General features: G+C 40.3%; 2 protein-coding genes across 2 annotated transcripts; both read left to right on the forward strand.

Annotated features, from left to right (window-relative positions):
* The first annotated feature begins 14,805 nt into the window (after positions 1-14,805).
* Positions 14,806-17,424, forward strand: ptgfr (prostaglandin F receptor (FP)). The gene is made up of 2 exons (XM_070831843.1): positions 14,806-15,600; positions 17,110-17,424. The coding sequence occupies exons 1-2, from the start codon at positions 14,806-14,808 to the stop codon at positions 17,422-17,424; spliced, it is 1,110 nt and encodes a 369-aa protein (XP_070687944.1).
* A 2,297-nt stretch (positions 17,425-19,721) lies between these two features.
* Positions 19,722-23,993, forward strand: btf3l4 (basic transcription factor 3-like 4). The gene is made up of 6 exons (XM_070831854.1): positions 19,722-19,814; positions 20,328-20,389; positions 21,354-21,467; positions 21,667-21,868; positions 23,357-23,416; positions 23,634-23,993. The coding sequence occupies exons 2-6, from the start codon at positions 20,336-20,338 to the stop codon at positions 23,678-23,680; spliced, it is 477 nt and encodes a 158-aa protein (XP_070687955.1). The 5' UTR covers positions 19,722-19,814; positions 20,328-20,335; the 3' UTR covers positions 23,681-23,993.
* Positions 23,994-26,155: the final 2,162 nt, after the last annotated feature.

Raw genomic sequence — 26,155 nt, forward strand, 5'->3', positions numbered from 1 at the left:
GAAAAAAGGACACCCTATATTTAGTTGTAATATACAACCATTAATACTGTACATTTTAATGACAGAACAAGCCTGTCACATTGCAGTAGGCACCCTTATATAACAAACATTTAGGAGTATAGCGCAGTAAGTTCAAGGATTTAGGTGAATCTGAAACTGCACAATCAAGCAGAAAAACACTAGTATACAGTATACACATATATACACATGTTGTTGCCATATTTGTGACTTTATCAGCTTCCTGTAAAGGACAGATTATCCACAAAATCACTGAAGAAACCAGACATAATTACATTCTTTAGTAATACATAAAAATGCATCATGACCTCCTTGATCTATTGTGTAACTGAGGGTGGGCAGCCTTCATATGATGATGTGAAGTAATGCTCTGCAGGTATCACCAAATATTGCCATAAAATGTTTTGTTTAGGGTTGCAATTAATGTTATTTTCATGATCAATGCAACTGATTCCTTGATGATGGATTACTTTTTTAATGACTCAATCAATCATTTTGTCGATTAATGTCAGAAAAATGTAAAAAAAAAAAAAAAATACCCTTTACACTTTTTCAGAGCGCACAGAGTAAGGCCTTCATGTGTCTTGTTTGGACAAAATCCAACGTTATTCAGTTTACAATGATATAGGACAGAGAAGAGCAACACTGATGAAGCTGAAACCAGTGAATGTTTGCCTTTTTTGATTAGCCAATTAATCGACTAATCGCCTCAGTGCTAGTTTTGTCACAAATATTTAAGAGCACATCAAACAATAATGTTGAGCAATGATTTAAAGAGTCTTATGACGAGAGCATATGGTCCATTGTTGCTGATAACTACTGACATCTTGGACAACTGGCATCTAAATTGGAATTTATGGACAAATCTGTCTTTCCATTTGCAGATAAAAAGCGTAATTAAAAAAGGAATGTAAAATTTCTGCAGCAGATTTATACTCCTGAGGCAGCTTTAAGCAGTATTCAGACCATCACCTGTGGAAATTAAATGTACAATGTTTTGTCCATCAGTCGGGTCTTTTAGACTCTTGACATCAGTATTGCTAAAATCCTGGTGACAGGTCTGCCTGGAAAGTGCCTGGCAAAAAAAACACAGAATAAGAAATACTAAACAAATATCGATCACTCAAGTCAGCAAAATTCAGCTCAGCAACACTGAGCAACTTTGAAAATTAAAAATAAATGTAAAAATGTGATTGTAAGGCAAGGCAAGGCAAGGCAAATTTATTTGTATAGCACATTTCCGCAACAAGGCAACTCAAAGTGCTTTACATATTAGCAAAACGAGAACATAAAAGCAAATTTAAACATACATTATTTAAAAACAAACAAGAGCATTAAAACAGATATAAAAAAGAAGTGAAAGTGAAGTGAGAAATGTAATCCTCCTAAATCATATCTAGACTCAGTCTGGATTAAAGGGGTTTGTTGATAAGATATTATTTTGTCCTCTTGCTGTGTAACAGATGGCCCCCCCATGTGTCTGATACTCAAGGCCATGATTTGTCCTGTTAATAAAGCCAAATGTCAGAACAAGCCCTCAAAGGCATCCACCACTCCACTACGGAGCAAGTCAGCCACTGTTACACTGATGCAAATGGTTACATCAAAGAAGTGTCCCAAGCAGCCTTTTCAGTCCTGACCTACAGGCTTCTGTCTCAGCCTCTTCAGCACACTAAGGGGGAACTGGTCGTCAGCAAAGCATTATACTGTGCTATCCAAACGGATCTCCAGGGTGAGGGGAGCGGCAAGACTTTAGCAGATTTCAAGATGTGGCGTCCTACAGGGGGGGCTGCAAAAAAGACATTGACTGCTGCCTGTTCATGTGTTCATTAGGGTTTTACCACAAGCACCCGCACTCAGGTGGAATCTTAATGGAATCAGGTGCTCTGAGAAAAGCTCATGCAGTGCCAGAGTGTCATGCTAAGTGCACTGGCTGCTCCTGAGATCTGCGCCATGTGCTCTGCACACCAATTACTGGTGCTTCAGGTAGAATGGTTGTATTTTAAAAGCTTCAAAGGACAGGTCGGCTGCAAATGAGCCTGCCGTCTCTGTCTTAAATGCATGCTCGAGGCAAGATCATCATTTTCATGGCCCCAAGGAGGCAAATAATGATGCTGAGGTGCTTGGAGTCACTGGCACTTTGAGAAATTGAGATCTATCTGTGATAAGAATTTTTGTATTTGTATATTTATGCATAAATGTTATCAATTTCAGTTTCAGAGTTGGCAAAGGTTATTTAAATTGACCAGAATCTATTTAAAAGAACAGTTCAACATTTAGGGATATACATGTAGGGATATATGCTGAGAGTTAGATGAGAAGATTTATAACACTCTCAAGTCTGTACAACAATTACAAAGTTAGAGTCAGCGGCCTGTTAGCTTAGCTTAGCATAAAGATTGGAAATGGGGAAACAGCTAACCTGCTAAGCTAAGATAAGCTAAATTAAAATACATCACAGACACACATTCACGGTACAAATATGATAGTGGCACCAATCTCCTCATCTATCTCTCAGCAAGAAACTTCTCAAAAGAAATTTCTGAAAATGTTGAACTATTCCCTTAAGCCCTTCTAGCTTCAGCCTCTATATATATAAAACTGTGTGTGAGACCTGTTTCCACATTTCCAACTGATATCAAATAGTGGTTTCACAATTCACTACGGTGTAAATAAATGTGCCTTACATTACCATTTTTAGACTATTATAACACTCAATGTACAGTAGTATTCAGTGAAGTGCATTTGAAAGTTCTGAATGAATCCCTTGAATTTTGCCAGATCCCTTTTTTTTTGTTTTTCGGCAGCATTTGATGTATGACAAAACAAACTTTACAATAAGGCAAAAACAATCAGATGTGGTGACAAAAACAAGAACAAAACAGTTAAACGACACAATGTGGTATAATAAGATATGATTCACTGTTTTGGTATTTATGCAACTCTAATTAACACTTTGGCTCGCAGACTGTGACGTTGCAGCAGTTTTCGGGCTGATTATTCTTAAACACCACCGGGAACCGTGCAAAACACAAGAAATTCTTGTATTTCTGTTCAAAAATAAATCTAAACCTGTATCCTTATTCCTAATTTCACCCACCAATGTTCCAGTCCTGTGTGTTTGATACTCCTAAACATCCACATATGTGTTCGGCTGTGACATCTCTGTGAATAGAGCAGCAAGATAAACTCACACTCTCGTGTCCTCAGCATCAATTTTGATTTGCGGCACATATCACACATACTGTAACCACATACCTGCTGTTGATAAGCACAGCGGCTGCCAGAGCTACAGATGTGCCCTGTTCATGATAGCAGCCTGTTGTAACGTAATTGTGAAGCCTTATCAGCAAGCCTGCAAAATACCACCATCCTGTGGAGCCAAAATGTTTTAGAGATAAGAATTCATGAATGAGCTCTCTCTGATTCCTAACATATCACCAAGTAATCTCAAACTTTTACTAAATCTTTTTTTTTTATATACTCAGAATCCATTAAAAGTGCTTAAGATGAACCTTTTTTTTATGTAAATACAGAACTGTGTGTCGTGAGTCTGTACTGACACCTGGTGGCTTCATGTGCCTCAACATTTCTGTTCAGGCTCCACCACCTAAAACCACGGACCACAAAATCCTGTTTTTGATGTGTATGATAGAAGTGTAACATATGAATAGAATTTAAAAATGTGCAACAGTACAACAAGTACAACCATTTAAAACACAATGTATGGTTTAGAAACAGACTAGATGTTTCAGTGTTGTCGTTTGGCCTTAAGGGTTTAATGGTGCTGCTGTTTTTTTTTTATTTGTATCTATAAGGTGAACAAAGGTGACTGATGAGAACCTGTTCAGTTTAAAATCACTACCTGCGCAATAACAGTTATAATAAGCAAGTATGATAATACATGCTACAACTATCTGATTAAAGGTATTTAAACACCGCTGAAAATATTTCTCTTTTTTTACCAGGTTTACTAGATTGACATTTTACTTTGTGTGTTAAGTTTCCTGAACTTTAAACAAATGTGCCATTTAAATAGAAACAAAGGCTAAATGAGCCACTGTTTTAAATTTTTAATCGTCTTGCTGATCACACACTGAGAGCACCATCAAAATGGGACAATTTCCTGTCTTCAAATGTGATGAGTAACCGAGTGTTGACACATTAGCAGCTCTTTCATCTGACAGAGAGCGTCCACTCGACTTGTTGTCACCTGTTCGTCTCTTGAATGAATGAGATCGTGAAAAGAGGGAGAAAAAGCGAGGACATAGAAATCAGTCGTTTTGCAGATATGACTTTTGCACATGCACATGTTGTCTGTATGCTTGTGACGTGACATTGGGGAGTCAGTTTTCACCTCACATTAGACAGCTGTCAAATGTCAAAAGACTGATGTAGAGAGGGAGCGAGACACAATGAAGGTTCCAAGGCCACCTGGACGCTCTGGAAGGACCAGGAAATCATAGGAGGCTTTGTAACATAGCATATAGGCAATTATATCACTGTAATGAATAAATGCCTGTACTTATATACGGCCTAGGCTCCTTGTAAAGAAGACCAAACACATATCAAGAAGTTTAACTCTTCATTTGTTTGTACTTCAAATAAAGGAGGAAGTAAATTAAAGAATCAAACTTCTAACAATATTTTGTCACCCAGAATCGTTGTCTAATGGCTCATACTTCTACATAAAACAAGCGTTTTGATTCTCTGTGCTGTCTCCTTCAAATATGTGGCAGCTGTTGTTGCCTTTTTTCTTATTCTAGGCACACAGAAATCTCAAATTCATCATAAATGAAATTCAATTCAACAAATCCCAGCTGCTGAATCTCAAAAAACCTTGCTCTGATGTACTGTATAGTAAGTGTGCACTCCTGAAAGAGTACTCCACTGATTTAGCATTGCACTGCCATAACATTATCACACTCCCAATGGACAGTTTCAAAAAAATATCTAAATCAATGCAACACATTCAGACACATTGTCCTTTTTATTCAACAAATTCCTCTTCTTTTTAAAAACGTGGCACTTGGATTACCCACAATACAATTCAGCTTCTGACTGCCCTTCAACAACCCCAGACTTATTTGATTTTCAAACTTTTCAAACGAACCAACACTGAGCCTGGGTGCTTTATTGTGTGTATTCAGTTGTACTCCCCAAGACCTGTAAACAGACTCTGATGTGTAAAATTGTTCCATGTGCAGAATTTGACTTTAATGACTCCTAGTGGTGATTTAAATTTTACACTATGGCAGACAGCATTAAAAGTTATTCTCAAACCCATCTGGTAAGGTTAATGCATTATAACATTTGAATCAGAGCAGCCAAATAAAATGTGTTAAAATGGCCTTCAGTGTCAGAATGAGGAATCGGAGTTGTCTGTCATCTCCAAACATGAACATGTGCTAACAGTCTACTGTATAATATCTCCACAGGATGACAGGGAAGACGTTTCTGACCATTTTGCGAATGGTTTATGCTTCGAGTGCTTAACTATTGCTTTACTGATGGCGGTAATCCCGCGTTGCAGAATACTGTAGTAAGGCAGTTCTTTGCCCTATACATAAATGTCAGGCTCTTAATTCAACTCCATCCAGTTTTTGGCCTCTGCTTTGCTGAGATCATTTTCAATATCTACACATCTCCTTTCCTTTAGTTTTTTTTTTTTGCATATCCATTAACATTTCCACAATCAAGATCTCTGGAATGAGCTGGAAATTTCACAGCGATTGCTGTCAACTGAATTCATACTGCATCATTTGACATACCATGAACTATTCTTGGCTGCCTTTAAACTATAAACTATTTCAGCTATTGAAAAACAAATGCAATTTTAATCTTGCGAAATAAACTCTTGCTAAACTAACTTTTCTTTAGATTCATTTGCAGAGGGTTTTTTCCCAATGCACACGAGGTTAGTTTGTGTACACCTTGAAGATGTGTGCTGCTGCTGTATTGGTCAGTGTCAACTGTTTTTGCATGTAAATTATACACTTGAGGTAATGTTATATTACCTATTTTTTCACGTTATTATTTTTACTCATCTTTTTAATATTACGGGGCATTTAGTAGTAGTTGTGGGGAATGAGTCAAACCACTCAGCACTTAGAAGAAATACAATAAAATATTTTTGAATATGTGTGAAAATCTTTGTCAGATATATCAAATGCATGTATTATAGTCTAATAATAGATTTGATTATACAGATTAGAATCTATTCATGTTTTATGAAAACTAAAAGAGCTGGTCAATACTATAAGATGGTGTGGATCTTTCAGATGGGGAAACAATAACACAGATTTACTTTCTTTACTCAAATAGTTGCTTTGTTTGCAACATGCTGTTCAGGTTTGCAAAACTGTCAGAATGGTTTTCACTGCTCATCAATACGTTGAGGTAAGTAATCAAATGTGCCTCCACTCCCCTGTGCTGCAACATGGTGACACACGTAGTGGGTGGGACATGGGGGGAGTGATCGCCCTCCTGACTCCCTCCTGGGTAACAGCTGTATGTTTCATGGTGGATCAGCATGTTTGTTTTTCGCCATGGGTCATAGTGTTCTCTGTGAGCACTGACCCTGACTGTCCTGCCGACTTAATGCACAAGCTCCTTGTGCAGAGAACTGAGTCATTCTGCACAGTGCTCTGCTTCCACTTAATAATATGGTTGTTACATCAGGTTTGCAGACACAGTGCTATTAAAGGCGAACAAGGGAAAATTACACAATAACTTTTGCAGCCAAAATTGCAAACGAAAGCTTTGTCTTTGAACCGAAAGCTGCATGCTTCCAGTCTTCGTTGTGATGAGCAGAAACGAATACATGGTTATACATACAGCCATGTTTGTTAAAACTAACACTTGGAAGGCTAAGCATAATTGTTTGCCAGCTGACCTTGATCACAGCTTTCTGTTACTTACCTGCTGATTTCATTTTTCTGTGCATAATGTTAATGGGACTGATTGGGCTTTGTAAAATGTCTTTTTGTCATTTAAAAAAAAAGTAATTCTCTCCAGATGTTCATGGTTTGGAGCAAGCAGCATTTGCTAGTTGGCCAGTCACAACTGAAATATCTCAGCAACTGTTGCATGGATTCCCATCTAGGTCCGTACAGATGTTCATTATCCCCAGAGGATGAAGTCTACCACCACTTTGCTGATCCTCTGACTTTTCCTCTCATGTCACCACAAGGCTGGTTGTGGTTTTCAGTTAAATGTCTTCCTGTTGATTGTCATGCAGACGATGAATTGTTATTACTTTGGTGATGCTCAGACCTCTCATCTCATCAGGCCAAGATTTCAATATGTACAATAATTTGGTTGATGATCAAATGTTATATGAACCAGCGTTTTCAGTGAAACCTGATAATGAAGCGAAATCAAAGTCAGATCAAACACTTGCAAAACTAATGAGCAATTCCCATCAGCCTCAGCTGTGCTTTGTGTCAGTGCTAATAAGCTAATTTCAGCACAGTAAACATGGTAAAATTATACCTGCTTAACACCAACATGCTAGCATTCACATAGTGAGTATGTTAGCATGCTGAAGTTCACATACAGCTCAAAGTACAGCCTCACTGAGGTGCTAGCATGGCTGCAGACTCTCAGTGTTGTCAATGCACATGTCTGGTCCTTCTGAAATCTGACTTGCATCAACACCACAGTAGTAAAAAGAAGGATTATTGATGCAAAAAAGGAAGAAAAAAAACAGCATCCGACTTGATTTTGTTGTTCAGACTGTAGCAGCCATTAAGTTTGTAGTAGACTAGAGTCAACGAACCAAGATGTCTTAGTCACTTAGAGGATAAAAAACAGAACAATAACAGCAGGTCTGAGATGTACACTGATCCCTTCGTTCCCCTCTAATAGATGGTTGCACCGTAAATCCCTTCCTGCTTCAATCACAGCATAATTGATGCTACCACAAATCTGGGCGTTGCTGCCAAGCTGTAGTCTTTATCCAAGCTTCTTGCCTTCATAAAGGTCAGATATTAGGTTCAGTCTGACAATCTCAGAGGGACTATGAATTGATTACACGTATCATTACAGAGCGCTGCTCTCTCAAGTTTCTGTTTCAATGAAATACGAGTTTATTATCTGGGAGGCCAGGAACTGACAGTTGTTCTCTTATTCTCAGTTACTGTCAGATAATTCAGTGGCTACAAAGTAGTGAAACCTCAAGGATCAAATTACTGCTGTTTCTAAGCACAAGGGAAAGGTGAGATATAAGCAAGGGGAGAGAATTTGAGGTGATGATAGCACAAAGAAGCTAACCAAACCTGTGTTCAAACTGAGGATTTTCTTTATACTCTGGACTGACCACTTTAATCATTTGTCCCTTCTTGGCTTCATAAACAGCTTTGACACATTTTGCAACTTCGTCCCATGGCAACGCGGCTCCATCAACAATTTCCAAAATGAGGGAAATCATTTGGTCAAGTTGACAGAGAAGAAATGATGACAGGGACAAGATGAGGAAGAGCAGAGGAAGAGTACTTTTGTCACCTGTGAATCCTGGCGCAGGAGTGTTAGTGTGATTAGACGGAAACGTGTAGGAAGAAGCAACAGTGCTGCTGGCAAAAAGCCCCCATTATCGGTTATTTTCCCATCTCACTCAATCTACTCCAGCTCCATCTGAATCCCCACTGTGGCAGTCGGTCTATTACAGCAGCCCCATTTGATGTAGCTGACAAAAGAATATGATTGCACTCCCGTGCCTGTGCTTGGCTTGCATTGTCACCAACTTCTCTGTTACGGTCATTACGGCATACAGCAGACACTGTGTGACACCACACTTTAAAGTGTAATGTCACCTGGGAGAAGATTTCATCAGCAGTCACCTTGTCGTATAATTAGTGACCATTTGGCCACACAGGAAAGTTTGGAGGAGGACTTTGTTACCACAGCGAGAGGACAAGATATTCTGTTTTTACAGTGAGAACAGACACAGCACACTCATCAATCAATTCACCACCAGTGAAAAAGAAAGGCGATTAGGTTCACCAAGATACATTTGAGCCTTTCCCCATACATTGTATTTACACATTTTATGAAAATGTAAGTATGCTTTGGTGATTTCATAGGTGCAGGTGTTGAGGTCATCCAGACCTACACATACTTGTGTTTGATACCTTAGATTTAGTGAAATTCAGTGTCTCCACTGCCTATTTAAAACGTCATCCCTTTATGAGCGATTCCTGACAATGACACACTCTATTGGCTACAGTATACGTTATTCATATAAGACAGCTGAGTTAAAAGAGTGTGTCACTTTGTGTATAATTGTATAAATGCATTTGCACTTTTGCACTTGGACACTATTGGACGATTGTAGATTGGTCCCAGAAATTCCCTCTTGTGTTTTTCAGCTTTCGTCATTTTATTTTGTTTACCTTTACACTATATTTTTTGTCTTTAAAGACAAAATTTGCCCTTAAGGGACAAATATAGTTTTCCGATTTGAGTAGAGATACATTTGTAGAATTTTTTCTTTGTTTTGATGGATTGTTTTGGTGGACGCAGGATATAATTCCGTAAGGGATTATTAGAAATGACAGGGTTAACATTAAGTGATAGAAAGGCAGTTTTATTTGACCACATGCTTAAAAAGGACAAGAAATAATGGGTTTTAGTTAGTTTTAATTATTAGTTTTCGGGTGTATATTTTGGCAGAGAAAACGCAGAATTGTAAAAGTATTTAGAAACTAATATGACAGAAGCAGTGGAGGTTCGTTGATAAGCTTATGAGCAAAGATTAGCAACATAATACATCAAACACACATATTTTCAATGAAGCACTGCATTGTTTTGTAGTACACAATTTATGAACTATAAACAGGAACTGGGTTATGAAAGTTTCCACCTATGGCTGTTACATTTTCATTGCTGCAGTCTGACTGTAGATCGAGCCTCTGCCTGACGTTCCTTCCTCTTCTTTCCACTTAGCTGTAATTTCTGAAGAGAAGAGCAATGGAGAGTGAAGAGCACATTTGACACAACTTCTTTTGGACAAGAAATCATAGAGGAAATTATGCTTTGGAGGGTGGAAATAGGTCTGCATTTTTTCTGAACTTCAGGCATGACAAAGCATTAAAATCCTTCAGGGTGCTGCAATAATTGGGACTTCAATGTCTTATCAAGCTTAAATTCAGTTTAACTTTTATTTAAAGGAAATGCCATTCAGCTGTAAAGTTTGATAAGAATAGCCCTGGTCAATTATGGTTGGAAATCCACTGAAATCACACTAATGCACTGCAACAATGACTGTGACAGAAACAGAATAACAACTCATTGCATGGATTAAGATCATCCTCAGTTCAAATCAGTTACCTAATCATTGCAAAGAGGTGTCCAGGCTGATGAGAAAGTGGGTTTACGTGCACAAAATTCCTGATGAAATGATATTTGATATCTGATGTGAGACCTGAAGGTCGTCTGGCTCACTTGCCTGGCACCAGGCAGTGTTTTGTTAAGCTATTTGAGGCACAGGGCTGACGTCAGGGCACAATATCCATCAATATGATGACCCCAGAGTCTATGGGCTTGACAAGTGTAGCGTGTCTGCACCCTCTTTGGAACTTAAAGAAATATGTAATCATATTACTTTTGCTCTCCTCTTCCAAAAACCTTTTCTCCCTCATTTTAGATATTTGCTCCTTGTGTTGAGCGAGGAGGAGTGGGGTATGAAGGTGGCGTGGCTTCCTCATCAAAGTAATCACACAATCATCATCTAAAAGCTCAAACTTCCGCCCTGCTCAGACAAAATATCGCTCTGAAATATCCTGTCTGGATAGCAAGTTCCCTCCATAGCGGGTGAAGTGCTATAACCAAGAGCTTAAGTATGCATGAACAACTACTGCAAACAGACAGCTTAGAAAAAGAGGATCTCCAAAACTAAATTGAGTTTCTGGATGAACGAAAACTCACCAAAATACCATTTAGGGAGAGACATAGAGTGAGTAGTGTGAGCAGCCAACAAAAACAAAAAACCAAATACATTTCCACTGGAGATGAAATGCTCCACACCGAGCCAGGGGAAGATGGAACAGGGAAGGAAGGCTGAAGGACGGAGTTGAGATGGAGCTGGATCGCAGAATGTAATCTCACATATATTCAGAGTGTTGTTTAGAGATGATGAACATTAATGTTGAACCTTCTGGAGGTGTCACTGACCCGGTTGTGTGAAGGACAAAGTAAAATTGAAGCTTCCAAAGATACACGAGTTTGGATAATTTAGATAACTTTTCAACAATCTGCATAATTGTGAATGTCAACTTTTCCCGAGCTAAGAGCCGTGTTTTTAGCATTGTGACAACATTATTTGAGTTGATCCAATGGATTTCAAATGGTCAATTTAGCTTGAAGTGGAACTGATTGTACATATTGGTCGGGCAGTACTACTGCTTTTATGAACAAGTTGTGTAAAGCTTTTTGTGTCAGTTGAGGCTGAAGTTTGAAAATTAAGAAAGAAAATCCGGTGAGCTAGAATGAGATTGTTAGACTTCTGTAGCGTGCTCCTCATCTCTGCTTGAGTCTACATTAGTGATACTGGCACAACACACCTGAATCTCCAACCATACTTCTATTGGTTAGTGTATTGTGGGTAAAGTAGGCGCCAGGCTTTGACAATGAAGAACGATGTATGGAATTTACAAAATCTCTGTTTGAGCTGCTCTGTAAGAGTGTAATGTCGGGTACCTGTTTAACAATAACTAAATGTCATTTATTTGAAATGTTCAAAATGACCGGATGTTGAGACAGATAAAGCTTTCTTTGGACGACAAAGGGAAGCTGAGGTTGACCAAAGCCCCCTAAATCAGATTGACTAGAGTTGTCTACTCCAGTGTTTCTCAATCCTGGAGTCTGATTTGACACATTCATTTGACATTCAAAACATCCATTAACCATAAGACAGACTCAACCCTCTACATCCTTTACTTACATAAAAGATTTCGGTGGCAACACTCACTTAAGAATGAAGCTAACAACTGATTTCCTCTGTTGTGTGATGAGTAATTATTGACAGATATCTCTATATGCATACTTGCTGTATGTATGAGCGTCCACTCAAGAGACTATTCAAGGGAAATTTTTTATGTACATATTCTGTATCTGCTTGAGCATTGCATTCATTCTCTATCATGTCTTAAACTGCCAGCTCTCACAAAAGTCAATAACTTTCTCAGTGCTCTGTCAGATTCAGTGAGCTAAAAGGTCTGTTGTTTGACCTTCGACCCTTTCTCCTTTTAGGGCTCTTTGTTTTCTTTTCCTTTTCATGTCTGAGTCCATGTCCGCTTCCAACGCAGGTCTCCCTGGAAAGAGAGACAGCTGGTGTCACTGGCGCAGCCAGGTTAACCCTGGAGAACCCACGGGGTCAAATTTGGCCGCTGTTAATTGCTGCTACCCGGAGTGCCACTTCTGACCCCTGCATAGAGACACTTAGTGGATGAATATTGAACTGACATGAGCCAGAGTGGTAGTGACAAGATGACTGACCACATGCTGTTTCGTTGAGCTGGAAACCTACCCAAACAAAATGGTCTTCTCAGCAAACCAGTGGTTGGTCAAATTGTTTTGTTAATCTATTTAGTATTAGCTTGCAGAATGCCTAGAAGTACGTTTTATATTCTTTTTGGATAAATTAGCAACTCTGAGCTAGTTCAAAAAACGATGGGCCAAAAATGACCCTCTGGGTGTATGGGTTAAAAAATGTCGGGTCAAAAATGACCCTTTGGTTCTTTGAGTGACTTTGTAGATGGAGAATGGTGACAGTCCTGTATTTGGCTAAAGCCTTGAAATAAATTCATTTGTATAATATATTTTGCTAAGTTACCTCGGTAGTACAGGGCCAGAGACTAATACTTATAATAACTATAATAATATAATAACTTATTACTTATTTTATATATAAATATATATAATAAGTAAATTGCCGTCGATGTGCTGTGTGCAAGGACTTCAAAACTGAAATGCACTGTGAAAAATGTGCAGTTCCTCTCTGCATCAACAAAAAAAGAAATTGTTTCAAAGACTACCACAATGTCTAGTGTGAGTTCCTCTCTCTAGCAGAACTGATTTTTTGATAAGAAAAGACCCATGGTGTTAGTTTTTTGGCCTTGTGTTCTTGTTTCCATTGGCCAAAGTGTGTTTGTACATTTGAAATCCAGTTCTAACATGCAACAAATAAAGCAAAAAAAACATTGTTAAATGTAGCTGTGTGGTTAACTGATTATTTTCCTAAGTTTAAAATAGTTTGCATTGACAGTGTTTGTTATTGTGATTCTTTGAAATGATACACCTAAAGCCCAATGGGTCAAATTTGGCCCTAATCCTAAATTAGGGATAAAGGGTTAATATTGAAAAAGTGGATATGTTGGTGTTCAGTGAACTTATAGCAGTCATTTAATGCATAGTTCATAATTTTCCAAAGAAGAAAAGGATTCTTGGGTTCTCCAGGGTTAAACAGCCCAAATAGTTTGAAAGCACATGAATTAGCTCTGAACAAAGAAGTAGGAGGAAATACTTTATGTGCTGTTAATTGTTATTCACAGTACAGTTCATATGATATTTGTTTGGACATCAGAGGACAAATGATGCCGTCTAAATGAAGATATTCATGGCTGTAGTCTCTGTAACACTTCATGCTCCCACAGATGCAGCCTGTAATTCCAGGACATCATGCTAAATTTTCGACAACCTGTTTCTGTGATACAGACACAAGCAGCAGGATGAGCCAAAGACACTCAATGACAGAGTGAAGTATTGCAGAATGTGTGTCCAAAAATAGAGTGTATTGATAGGGGATAATGTGTAATGCAAAGATACATATCTGTGTATCCCTGGAGAAAATATTTTGGTTGGCTTCCACATGAACCACAATCATACAAACACGTACTTCAAAGTGGGGAGATCGTGCGTAATTACCAGAATGACCTGCGTGCGTATGTTGGCAACAGTTTATCAGTAATTTATCATCATTATTTTGTCATTTTTGTTGTTAGGTCTAGCCAGTGTCGATACCAAACTAAACACTTATGCTGATTTTTGCAGAATGCGACGAATGTGCACAGCCTCCAAGGTGGGTTTGAGTTTGAGAACTGATAGCTCGCAGACTGGAGCTTCACAGACTGATTTGGCACCAGCGGAGCGCAGACGGAACAAGTTGCACACATCGCTGCTGCCTCGATAGGAGAGAAGTTCCTGGACGTTCAATGGCATTTAAGAGCCGACGAGACGTAGCTTTATTTTATTGGCTATAATAAAAGACAGGGAGTGAGGAGGCTGTTGATTTATGGCGAGTTGTGTGAGAGAAGATCAAACCTGAGGTAAGACCAGTCTCGACCATCAACTAAAGTTACTGGCTTATGAGATTGTGAGACATTTTTCAAATCAAGATATTTTTTGATTGATTTTCTCATGAAAATAGTCACTGCACTCAAGACTTATGCTCCAAAAACAATTATTGGAAATGTTGATTGAAAACATGCACCACTGTTTTGGTGGTACTGGTATATTTTTCATACTTCATTGCAAAGAATGTTTGTTTACCAATAGTCACACCCAAACCTGCATGTGAGCTGTGTAGAGAGAAGTAAACACATTACTACTAAGATTATCATCTGTTACAAATCAGTCAACACAAGTGTTCTAGATGTTTAGAATAAATCTCTCACCAAACTAAATGTACAACAACTACTTTTCTTATCTTATGAAGTTTTATTCCAAATATTTTGTGTTAGATTAATCACGCGTGCCATCGACCATTTATCCTCTCCTTCAGATTTCACCATGTTAGCCAATGGGAGCTCAGAGGCAGGTTGCAGCTCAGAGGTCAGAACAAGCAACAGCACCTGCAGCCAAAAGGAACTGTCTATCACCGCCTCGGTCATCTCCATGACCGTGGGCATCATCTCCAACATCCTCGCCCTCATCATCCTTGTCAAATCCTACAACCGCATCCGGATCAAGTCCAAGGCGTCCTTCCTGCTGTTTGCCAGCAGCCTGGTGGTCACAGACCTGCTGGGTCACCTCATCATCGGGTCCCTGGTGCTTTTTGTCTACAGCTCCCACCAGAAATGGGAGATGTTTGACCCTCACCGCATCGTGTGTAGCGCCTTTGGGGCGTGCATGGTGTTCTTTGGCCTGAGCCCCTTGTTCCTGGGGAGTGCCATGGCAGTGGAGCGCTGCATTGGAGTCACCAGGCCAATTTTCCACTCCACAGCGCTGACTTCCCACCACATGAAAAGGCTGCTGGGACTCACCTGGCTGCTCGCTGCCCTGGTGGCTGTGCTGCCTGTGCTGCTGTGGAGACCCTACAAGGTTCAGAGTTCCAGGAGCTGGTGCTTCTTCCATATGGAGGAGCCCAAAGACTGGTTAGATGTGCTCCTGCCTCTGCTTTTCTCTATTCTGGGGCTGCTGGCCCTACTGCTCTCCATTGTGTGCAATACACTGACAGGCTGCACTCTGCTGATGGCCAGACTCCGCAGAAAACAACACAGCAGAGGCACGTCCTATCACATAGAGATGATCTGCCAGCTGCTGGCTATCATGTTGGTGTCCTGCATGTGCTGGGGCCCATTACTGGTAAGAATTTCTCCACAGTAGACATTTAACTGTGCTATACGACTAAATCAAAGAGAGTGCAGGTTGACACTGCAGAAGCTCCTTCTAGGTGTCCTGTCAACTAAGAGTCGCATATATCTGCCTGAAGCCGCAAGAATCCTTATAAATCCAGGCTCATATATCAACTGAGCTCTATTTCTTACTAATTATCCATTGATCATTACATTTACATTCCCACATGCCACAGTTTTTCTGATCTTCAAACTACATCTCCTATTTGTCAGTGTGTCTGTCACAGATTTTGAACATCGATAAGTACAAAGTGGGCGCCGAGGTTATCATCATCTCCGATGTGTGATGAAAAGGAAAAGCACGCAGGAAGAGCTTGTTTTTCAGTTTTTCACACTGCTGCTTTTCAATCTGCCCATCCTTCTAATTCTTTGCTGCTGAAGCGCTCCTCCACTCATTCATGAAATGGAGACTCATTCTGTAGTTTACTGTTATGATTTCCCCCCTTAACTCCCAAAAAGCTGCAGTATGAGCAGACACACGCCCCTGTCCAAAATATCCATTTCATCCTGGTTGAACAACTTCCTCCCTTGCTCCATAAATGTGCTCTGTGTAACATGTTCCCTTCATACCTCTTATAGCTGCTCCAAACCTTTGCTGTGATCTGCACACTCACTACATTTATAGGGCAAAACACTGACCATATTTCTAAAAGTTTTTATAGTCCTGTACGAATTTTAGCAATTTTCTTTTAGATTATTGAGTTTTCCCCCAGTGCCGGTTTGCTTGACAACCAATTTGCACCCAACACGGTACAGACAGAGGCGTTTTAAGAAACAGGCCTACTATTTTTCAAAAGATCTAGCTGCTGTGAGTTAAGTTTGGGTTTGACATAATTTGCATATCATTTGTTATGAAGGAAGTCCAACGAAAACAAACCTTGATGTGTTTGTTGAGAGAACATAATTGAGTGAGACTGAAGTGGTGATTTAAAATAAGCCAACACTGTTTCTGGGTTATTTAAAGGGGGATGATTTTCACAATTTTCAATAATTTCATGTTTTCAGTGTAGTCAGTATCCATTTATTTATGTTTATGTTTACAATCATCATGCATATGCTCGAGAATTGAATAATTGTGCATTTGTTCAAGATAATGACTGTGCCGCTCATGAGAAGCCGCCTAGTGATAGACACCATCAGTCTTCAAAAGATGAGTTGGAAAGCATAATTGCTGCTTTATGGACTCCTTTGTGTAACAGTGAATATAAATTATTTCTCCAGTAAAGCATCTGCATATCTTGCAAAAACACTGAGAGCAATGCAGGGCAATGCTTTCAATCAGGCAGTGAAAATGTTTAATGTCTATTTAATAAATAACTAGAGGAAGGCATGAGTTATCCACTGAATGATTTTACCACAAACTATAAACTACCACAATTTTATTGAACCAATTAGTTTTGTAGCTGCAGTTCTTAAGGTTTTTCTGTCACTTTATTTTATCTTATGACCTCTCCACCAGATTCGTGTCATCATGCTGAGCACCAGAGCCAAGGACGAGCCAGCGTCTCTCAGCCTCCTGATTGTGGTACGCATGGCCACATGGAACCAGATCCTGGACCCCTGGGTCTACATCCTGCTGAGGAAGGCTGTTCTGAGGAAAATCTTCATGCTGTTCCACAGCTGCGGAGGTCCAAAATCTCATAACCTACACCGTTGGCAGCGCAGTGTGCTCCGCAGCTCGATGGAGAACAGCAACTCTGGTGCCGGCCCGTCTGACTGCCGCTGCCTTGGTAGATTACCTCTACCGGACACTACAGTCAGATCCATCACCTGAAGCCTGATCCCTGACCTGAGAACACCTGTGAGACAGACATGAAGAAGCTGTGAAGATGTTTGTTGGAGTTACAGACAGTCAGAGTGTACTGTACCCATTACAAGGCGCTCGTTTGGAGTCTTACATTAACTACCATTACAAAGTTGGTTTTCATTTCTCTGAGCTGTAAAATGATCACCATCTGGCAGTGCTGCGGTCTATTGTGTAATGTGGGATTAACTTTCTGCTCATAACTTTCAGCTCTGTTTTATGCATCAGGGGCATTGAACAAAAACTGTGCTCAGAGAGAGATGTTACAGCCCCAGTTAGGTTGCTTCAGTCAGTCCTTTATTGCACTTTTTCTATTGGTGTCATGGACTGTTTCCAATCAGTTTAAACATTCCCTAAAAAAACTCCAGGATACATGTGATGTAATTCCATAAAGTTTACTTGGGATCTTGTGAAACTGCAATTACAATACAGTAAAAATATCTGCATTAATAAACAGCATTGTTGATGAAATACACATATCACAACAGTATCCAGGCATTAAGCAGATCTTAACTAGCTTAGCCACGTAGCTAATATAATAAAGACACGGCTAGCATGGTCTAAAAGACAACCAGCAATTCATTAACAAAGCCGCACTTCTAATCATGCAAACACAAATAACTCGACAGCTTCATGTCATTAGATGAATGGTACTTACAGACGTTGCTTTAGCACAGAGGGAAAATGAAGAATAACATCTAAACCAAGGAGCTAACAACTGCTCATGATCAATGTCCCATCACAATGACATCCAATCACCGCATGGTGAACTTACTTCCTGTTTCCTGCTTTTGGGTTGCTATGGTTACAGAAACAACACAACACACTGAACTGGATTTCTGACGGAAACCCATTTCTGGGGGCACAACAATTGGAAAAGTTACCATCTTTGTTCTCAGTGCTGCAGAAAGTTCCATACGGCAGCTCCAGCCTGTGTCCTTAACTTCTACTGAATGTGTTTGATTCTCTTTGTCTTGTTGTGTTATTGCTCTCACTGGCAGTAGCCATCGTCAACAACACAGTATTGCCCTGTGTTTGTGACTTCACCTGTGAATAGTAAAGTGATATAGACTCGTGATTATGATCTGAACTAATGGAGGCTACACGTGGTCAGTACAGTTCATGTAGGCTTAGCAGAACACAATCGTCTGCAGCAGAATGTGCAAAATGATGGTGATGGACTGAGCTCATAGCCAGCTTTGTTTGAAAAACTGTAGCATACAGATAATATATCTTAGTTTTTTGATGCTGCTGCCTTTCAGTAGCAGATTGTGATAAATTGTTTCCAGGCATTTTTCATTCAAGAATGAAATCAGACAGAACAGAGGCTGCCGGTCTGTCGCTGGTCTGCTTACAGCTAACTACTGTAAATGTAATGTTTATCTTTCCCTCTCTCTTGTGAAATGTTTTCCATTTCTTTGAGCGGAACTGTGTAATAAAGGTGACAATGGAAAATCAAATCAAAAATATTACACAGCAAATTGAATACTTCAAAAAATGTTCTGGTATAGCAGGTGATATTGAAGGTAATGTGTGTCAGGGGGGAGTTATTCTACTCCAAAAAGGCAAATGTCTGTAATGCTCTGTATGGAGCCCTGAGAGTGACGCTGGGATAATTATACTTTCTCAGTGTTCAATTAAAATCAATTATAATTATTATTATAATGATTCAACCATAAAATGTTTTAAAAAGGTCATACGAGTTGATTAATTCAATCTGCATTTAAATTGTGCATCATGAAACAAAGTAGAAAACAAAATAGTTGTCCAGCTGTTATGTTGGCAGAACTAATCACAGCTCCTGTTGCTGCTCTGGGGATTTACGGTTAACGTTTGGCTTTTAGGTGGCACGCTGCTCACACATCTTTGAGAGATTTTCCTTTAATTACAGTAAAGTGATCTCAAAATGGAAACTGTAAGTATTACAGTAAAGCAGAGGACAAACACAGTTGTAAGGTGGAGCAGACATGTACGTGGAAAAGGTCAAATATGATAATAATACTGCTACTAATAATACTAATGCTAATGCTAATTCTCCATACTTTCCCCCCTCGTCATAAAATCTTATTGACATTAATTTTTTGTCTTTCATTGTGACAAAAAAAAATGTTTCACGCTTGGGGTGATCTTTTAGATCCGGCATCACTTTACAGGTGAGCAGCGTTTGTAGGTGTGATCTGTGAAGTGACCTGTAGGTGGCAGGGAAGCCCTCCAGCTGGTCGGAAACAAAGAAAAAGAAGAAGAAGAAGAAGAAGAGGTGGAGGAAGAGGAGGAGGAGGAGTCTGCGTGGTGTGTGACGTAATTTCTTCCTCATAACCTCCATCTTTCACTACCGCATGTCTGTGTGCACATCTGAGCAGGTTTGGGACGATGCGTGCTGATAAATGTCGAGTGTGATGTGCGGTGTTTGTGGCCCGCGTGGCTGTTGACGTGTGGTCGGACTGACAGACTGAACACACACACACACGACGATGTGTGTGTGTGTGTTCAGTCTGTCGGGCCTGTGTTGTGTTTTCATGTCTGCAGCTGCTAACACACACACACACACACACACACACACACACACACACACACACACACACACACACACACTGTCTGCTGACAGCCTGGAGCTTGTCTGAGTTATTATTATTATTATTTAATTTAATTTTTCTGCCTTTTTAACGCCTGTTTGTCGGTAATCCGCCTCTTCCGGGTCTGTGTCTGTGCTGGTCATCAGCTGGATGTTTGCGCCTGTTGTTGTTGTTGTTGTTGTTGTTGTTCCAGCTAATGTTGCAGCTCACAGTCGACATGGGAGGAAGCAGCAGCCTTAACTTGTTACACATAACATTATGTTTGTTTTCAACACTGTCTACACTTTTCCTACACTGTAGGGGAGACCATGAATCAAGAAAAATTAGCAAAACTTCAAGCCCAGGTGCGGATAGGAGGAAAGGTAAGGTGACACACAGGAAGTGGTCTGTTTTCATTGGGGAGTTGTGTGTTATCTAATATTATGGCAGTTTAAAGGGAAACCTTGTCAAGTGTTATGAGGATGTGCAAGCAGCATTTTATGGAAAATGTTGGTAATTAAAGAAATAAATAACTCATGTTATGCTGTATTAGCTGAGAAAACAGAGTTCGGCCTCATAATGCGTCGTACTTCCTGGTCACCGGCGCCGTCATTGGAGTAACTGGTGACCCAGGAAGTGGCGTCACATGATGGCATTGGGCACTAAAATTTGAGGGTCACAACCCCTGCAAAATGACACTTTTCATATTTTGACCCATTCAGTCCGATAACATCTGGAAACTTTAGAAGAGCCGCGTGATTAAATCATTTCATCCCCATTCAAGTTAGCGGAGGGCAAACAGGAAGTTAGCTGGCTCAGCAGGCCCGAGACGATGGTTCGCTTGCTCTATAGGCCCAACAATGGGGAAGATCTGGGTACTTTATACCTGGGAAATCAAATGTTTTTGGCTTCATGCGATCTTGAAGATGCCATGTTGAGCTCTGGGAAGTTGTTATGGTCTACCATAGCATTTTCTGACATTCTTTTAAAAGTAAAAAAAAAAGTTACTCAATTATTTGCAACCCTAATTCAAAGTATATAATGGTTGCATTATGATACATTTTAAAGCAGCAAAATAAATACAGTGTTTCATATTGTCACTTATGTCCATCCTTTCAGAAGATCAGAACGAACTTTCACATTTGTTAAAATATATTATTTGACTTTTTCACCAGCACAATGTCCCTCTCAGTACATCTATTGTTCACAAGAAACAACTGAATTTCCGCAGGTCTTGAACAGAACTACATGGTGAATTGTTTGATTTACATGTGTATTGATTTTAGAGTCTTCTGTTTTCTTTTACTCCAAGTCGCTGTTGGAGTCTAATGTCGTATTTGGTTGTAGGGATCTGCGCGCAGGAAGAAGAAGGTGGTTCACAGAACGGCAACGGCTGATGACAAAAAGCTTCAGAGTTCACTAAAGAAGTTGGCTGTCAACAATATTGCTGGTATTGAGGAGGTAAATTTGTATGGATCTTCTGTAAAAGGAAACCCAGAATATTCTCTTATTTGTACATCAGTGTGATTGTGTTCATCTGTTCTGATGTGAGCATTAATGCATCCTTATGTGGCCTTGTAGACCAGACCCCTTATTCATCTGTTTCTTCATCATTATGGCTTCTAAACATTTTGTCCTAACTGTGGTCTTTTCCTCGCAGGTGAACATGATCAAGGACGACGGGACCGTGATCCATTTCAACAACCCCAAAGTTCAGGCCTCTCTGTCCGCCAACACCTTCGCTATCACGGGCCACGCTGAGACCAAGCAGCTGACAGAGATGCTTCCCGGTATTCTCAGTCAGCTGGGAGCGGACAGCCTCAGCAGCCTGCGCAAACTGGCAGAACAGTTCCCTCGGCAAGGTGGGTGAGACTGAACGTAGACCTGTGGAGTTTCACTGTCGCTTTTAAAGAGATGTGAAAGGAGATCTGTCCTGTGAGCGCAGGATGTGTTTATAGGTGCGTATAGTGTTTCCTGATGTGAGGGGTAACTAATGAAAATGCATTATCATGTTGTCCAACTCAACTTGTTTTTGACAAAATGATAAAAGGATCGTCGCTTGTGAAAGTCCAGTTTTCACTGTTGTTAAGTAGACAGTTTATATTTCGACTTTTACTTAAGTTTAGTCACTTCCTGTTGGTGAAGCGTCTGTAACTGACAACACAGGGTGATTAAAGTTTCATTTCTAGGAAGTTCTTACAACACCTCCTTTGTGTGGTTAACAATGATGAGGGGTGATGTATGTTTACATTTGTGCCTTTCATAGTGCAGCTAGAATATAGTTGTGTTCTTTTTTTAAATCATGTGACAGAATAATTTGATCTGAACCAATTTATGTATGAAAATATCTAATTCAAGTCAAGACCAAGGAGAATGCATGTTTGTGCTGTAAGCATGTAGTAACCAGCCAGTGCCCGACCATTATTATGTTATCGTGTTGTCTTCAGATAACCTGGAATCCCTCCTCTCTTAATCCTTCTTAAGTTTTTCTATTTAATGTTTTTTTTTTGGTGTTATTTTTAGTATTTGAATTGAGGGTCTGAGGATAGAGGGTGTCGTCTGTTGTACAGTTTGCAAAGCCTGATGAGCCAAATTTGTGATTTCAGCCCACATTAGTAGATGACGTGGCTAGAGGTGGTTGTTCTTGTTATGTTCTATGCATTTAGGTCAGAAAATGGACTATATCATCCAAGTCGCAGCACAAAATAACTGACTATCATTGACGAATAGAAAAGCAAAGTCTAACTAAAGTTAATACGTGTTAGTATGGGTTTGCTTTCCATTCTGGAGTTGTCTATTTTGTTTAAAAACAACTATATATCCCTTGAATTCATAAAATCATCACTCAGTTCTTTCTGGTGTCCCTGAGCTTATGGTAACACATGCTAAATGTTTAATAATAAGTAAAAGTAATTTTTTTAAAGGGCAGCATAATGTCCTTAAACAGCTGGGTACTGTAGTTTTTATCATACTTTACTCAAACAGGAGTAAATAGTGAATGTGTTGGGGACTAGTTTCAGCGGTGGATTAATACACATCTGGTGTTATATAGAGTTTTTAGAGCAGCAGGACTCTGTATGACCCAAAGTAAACTCTGAACGTATTCATGATAATGCAGCAACATTGTCACCCAGTATAAAGTATAAATAGTTTTTGGACAACAATGGAGGTTTAATATTACCAATATTTGTTGGCAGGATAAACACATTTTGGTTTTGATCTTTTTATGGGATTTGTTGTGAATAAGAAAAATATAGAAGATCACCATCCTTTTATAATATATGACATATCTGATTACAATAATTTCTCAACCAAAGATGACGACGAAGCTTTCTTTTTTTTAATCCCAGCTCTCGACAGCAAAGCTCCAAAGGCAGAGGACATCGAGGAAGAGGATGATGATGTTCCAGGTATGGACCTTTTTTTAGATGTAGAAAAGTCAGACCACTTCACACATAGTTGGATTAATTCTCACATAGCTATCCCAGGATTTCATACATTTTTAAATGGCCAGTAAATTTAAAAATTGTGTTATTTAGTTAAATATGTAAGATCCACTATGTAGAAGGGATATTCTGTCTACTGCAACAGTGTAATAATTCACAATGTGCTGTTGATGCTCTGCAGATCTGGTGGAGAACTTCGACGAAGCATCAAAGAACGAGGCAAACTGACACACATGAAGTTCACGTGCACACGGACTGGACTGCAATGAACCGAGAAACCTTCTCCAATGTTTTTAAGTCTAGTCATCCAGACATATCAGACACTATCCCCTCAAACCAGAGACTTTTCTATTTTACAATGGACCACGGGTGTCCGAGTCAGACTGGCCTGTGCACTTATATGAAAATAAAGAAATGCTCCCTTCTGGTAAACGGTTAAACCCCTTCACCACATTGTCAGTCGTGGTCAGGATTACAGTGGTCATTACAGCTAGTCTTAAGACTTTTTGTTTATGAAACAAAATAAAGGTGATTAACATTTTTTAGATGGTGCTGTGGTCATTGACAAGATCCTGTAAATATTAAAGGTGTTATTGTGCAGTTTTGCATGGGAATGATGAACTGATTCGGTGATGCTGACTTGCAGAAGCCTTAGATATTTCCTTCAGTATGATCTGTGCGTGCGTGCGTGCGTGCAGGCAGGCTTTTCGCATCTGGCATCACATCCCTGTTGTCTTGGCCTGTGCGCTGTCCTGCGGGCTGTGTAGACTGCAAACTGGGGAGGGACATTTCTGCACACCTCTTGAGTTTCTTCAAAGAGCCGCAGAGAGACACGGGAGGAGGGAGATCACAGAGAAGGGGGGTAGAGAGGCGAAATCATCCCATCCTCCGCTTGTGAACGAGGCAGTGCTGCTTGAATCCGTTTCCCTCGGCACTCAGATGTAACGGGATAAAATGCTGAAGTTCTTCTCAGCGCGGGATGACGAGAATGAAAGCCTTTTGGGAGCAATAACTGAGGGTAAGAACTGCATTAATCGCAATGGGGTGGGGATGCTCCGCTCCCCCATTCATTGCCTGTGCCTTACAGGATGATGCGCGTCTGTGTTTGTCACAGAAAACCGCTGATACAGCGTTTGGCCGCGCGCAAAGTCCGCATCATCTGACACGTATGTGTGTGTGTGTGTGTGTGTGTGTTGCGCACATTCCCGTGTGAAGACAGGCTGCGTACATAGGCTGTCCGCAGACTCCTCTGTAAATATCACCTCAGTGAAGTGTCCTGCTTCATCTGATGTAACGGGGTGCGGGGTGAGTGTCGCATTGCCGCCGGCCTCTGTGCCTGCGAGCGGATCAAACATTTGCACGTGTGTTGAATGCGTCACTGTCCCGGTAAGCAGCGGCTCCAGTCAGCCGGATCGGTGCAGCCGATCTGGGGAGATCTTCACTGTGTAGCCCGCAGCAGGAACGACACAGCCCGCCTTTCCTTTTTTATTGGTTTCTGTGGAGGAGCTGCAATGCAGGTTAACCTGGAAAATTAGTTATTTAACCGCTTTACACAAGTGGTACTACATCCATTCCATCAAATAGTCGCTCACATATCCCACAATGCAGCAAAATAGTATCAACTGAGCAGCCTGCAGTGTTTGATTACTAGTGCTTGTTTAAGTCCTCATAACTATGCATGAATCACTGGCGTTATAGCTCAATGAAGCATCAGCTACGGACACAAACTCGCTTTGCATTGCGTCCGGGTGATTTACAGTAATGCTTATTACGTGACTAAGAAATGAGGGAGGGGTGTTGAAACAGTAATTGGATGTGATCAGGGGAGGTATTTACCATTATGGAGAGTCTCATGGTGAGATTATGAATGGAGTCATTATATTTGGAGTGAAGCACACAGTCCTTCACAGCAGGCTCGGTTGAACATGGTTCAGGTGATCAGTGGAAATCCAAATAGATGGATCCAAGACAAATGTGCTCACCGCTTTATTGCCATAGTGGGTCTACCGCCAAAACTAATGAGCCAATACAGAGTGAGTGAATGTTTTAGTGTTAATAGCTAGAAGGAAAAAAAATCTGTGACTCAATATGAGATGGGATACGGAGCCAATTAAACACAGAACCACTATTGAACTTTTGGTTCTCTGTGGATTGGGCCCCTATATGGTGTCATTAATTGCTTAGACAACTCCTATTGGTTTTACGTCAATACTTAGTCCACAGCAAACCTCTCTATCGTTTTTCTTAACCATGTAGTCAGTTGTGTGATCAGCTCAGACACATCTCTCAAGGGCAAGTGAGCGTTAAAGCTGCCTTTAATGATGACTGAAAGCTTTGAGGTATGTTCACGGTGATGAAATGAATTATTACATGCTGGTAAATGGGCACTCGGCACATGTGAATACAGCTTTTCCACCTAATGAGTCATTATTAATGAACATACATGCATAGTGTGTGTGTGTGTGTGTGTGTGTGTGTGCGCGTGCGTGTGTGCTTGACAGGAAGAGAGATCGAGACACTGAGCGTTTATGATATCATCTTGCTCCTCCTTGAAACAGATGAAGGAGACAATCCGTCTCTTCAGGACACCAAGCACCACTGGCTGAACAGACCCTGCCTGCTGGTGCTCAAAGATGGGGACGTGTCAAAACCAGGATTGGGTTGCGGCCAAATACGATCAGAATCTCCCTCTAAGACCTCCTC

Source organism: Pempheris klunzingeri, chromosome 6, assembly GCF_042242105.1.
Source record: "Pempheris klunzingeri isolate RE-2024b chromosome 6, fPemKlu1.hap1, whole genome shotgun sequence".
In the NCBI taxonomy this organism is placed as follows: Eukaryota; Metazoa; Chordata; class Actinopteri; order Acropomatiformes; family Pempheridae; genus Pempheris; species Pempheris klunzingeri.

Coding starts and splice junctions, on each gene's coding strand:
- ptgfr (XM_070831843.1), top strand. CDS start 14,806: ATGTTAGCCAATGGGAGCTCAGAGGCAGGTTGCAGCTCAGAGGTCAGA. Junction 15,601..17,109: donor TGTGCTGGGGCCCATTACTG/GTAAGAATTTCT, acceptor CCTCTCCACCAG/ATTCGTGTCATCATGCTGAG.
- btf3l4 (XM_070831854.1), top strand. CDS start 20,336: ATGAATCAAGAAAAATTAGCAAAACTTCAAGCCCAGGTGCGGATAGGA. Junction 20,390..21,353: donor AGGTGCGGATAGGAGGAAAG/GTAAGGTGACAC, acceptor ATTTGGTTGTAG/GGATCTGCGCGCAGGAAGAA. Junction 21,468..21,666: donor ATATTGCTGGTATTGAGGAG/GTAAATTTGTAT, acceptor TTTTCCTCGCAG/GTGAACATGATCAAGGACGA.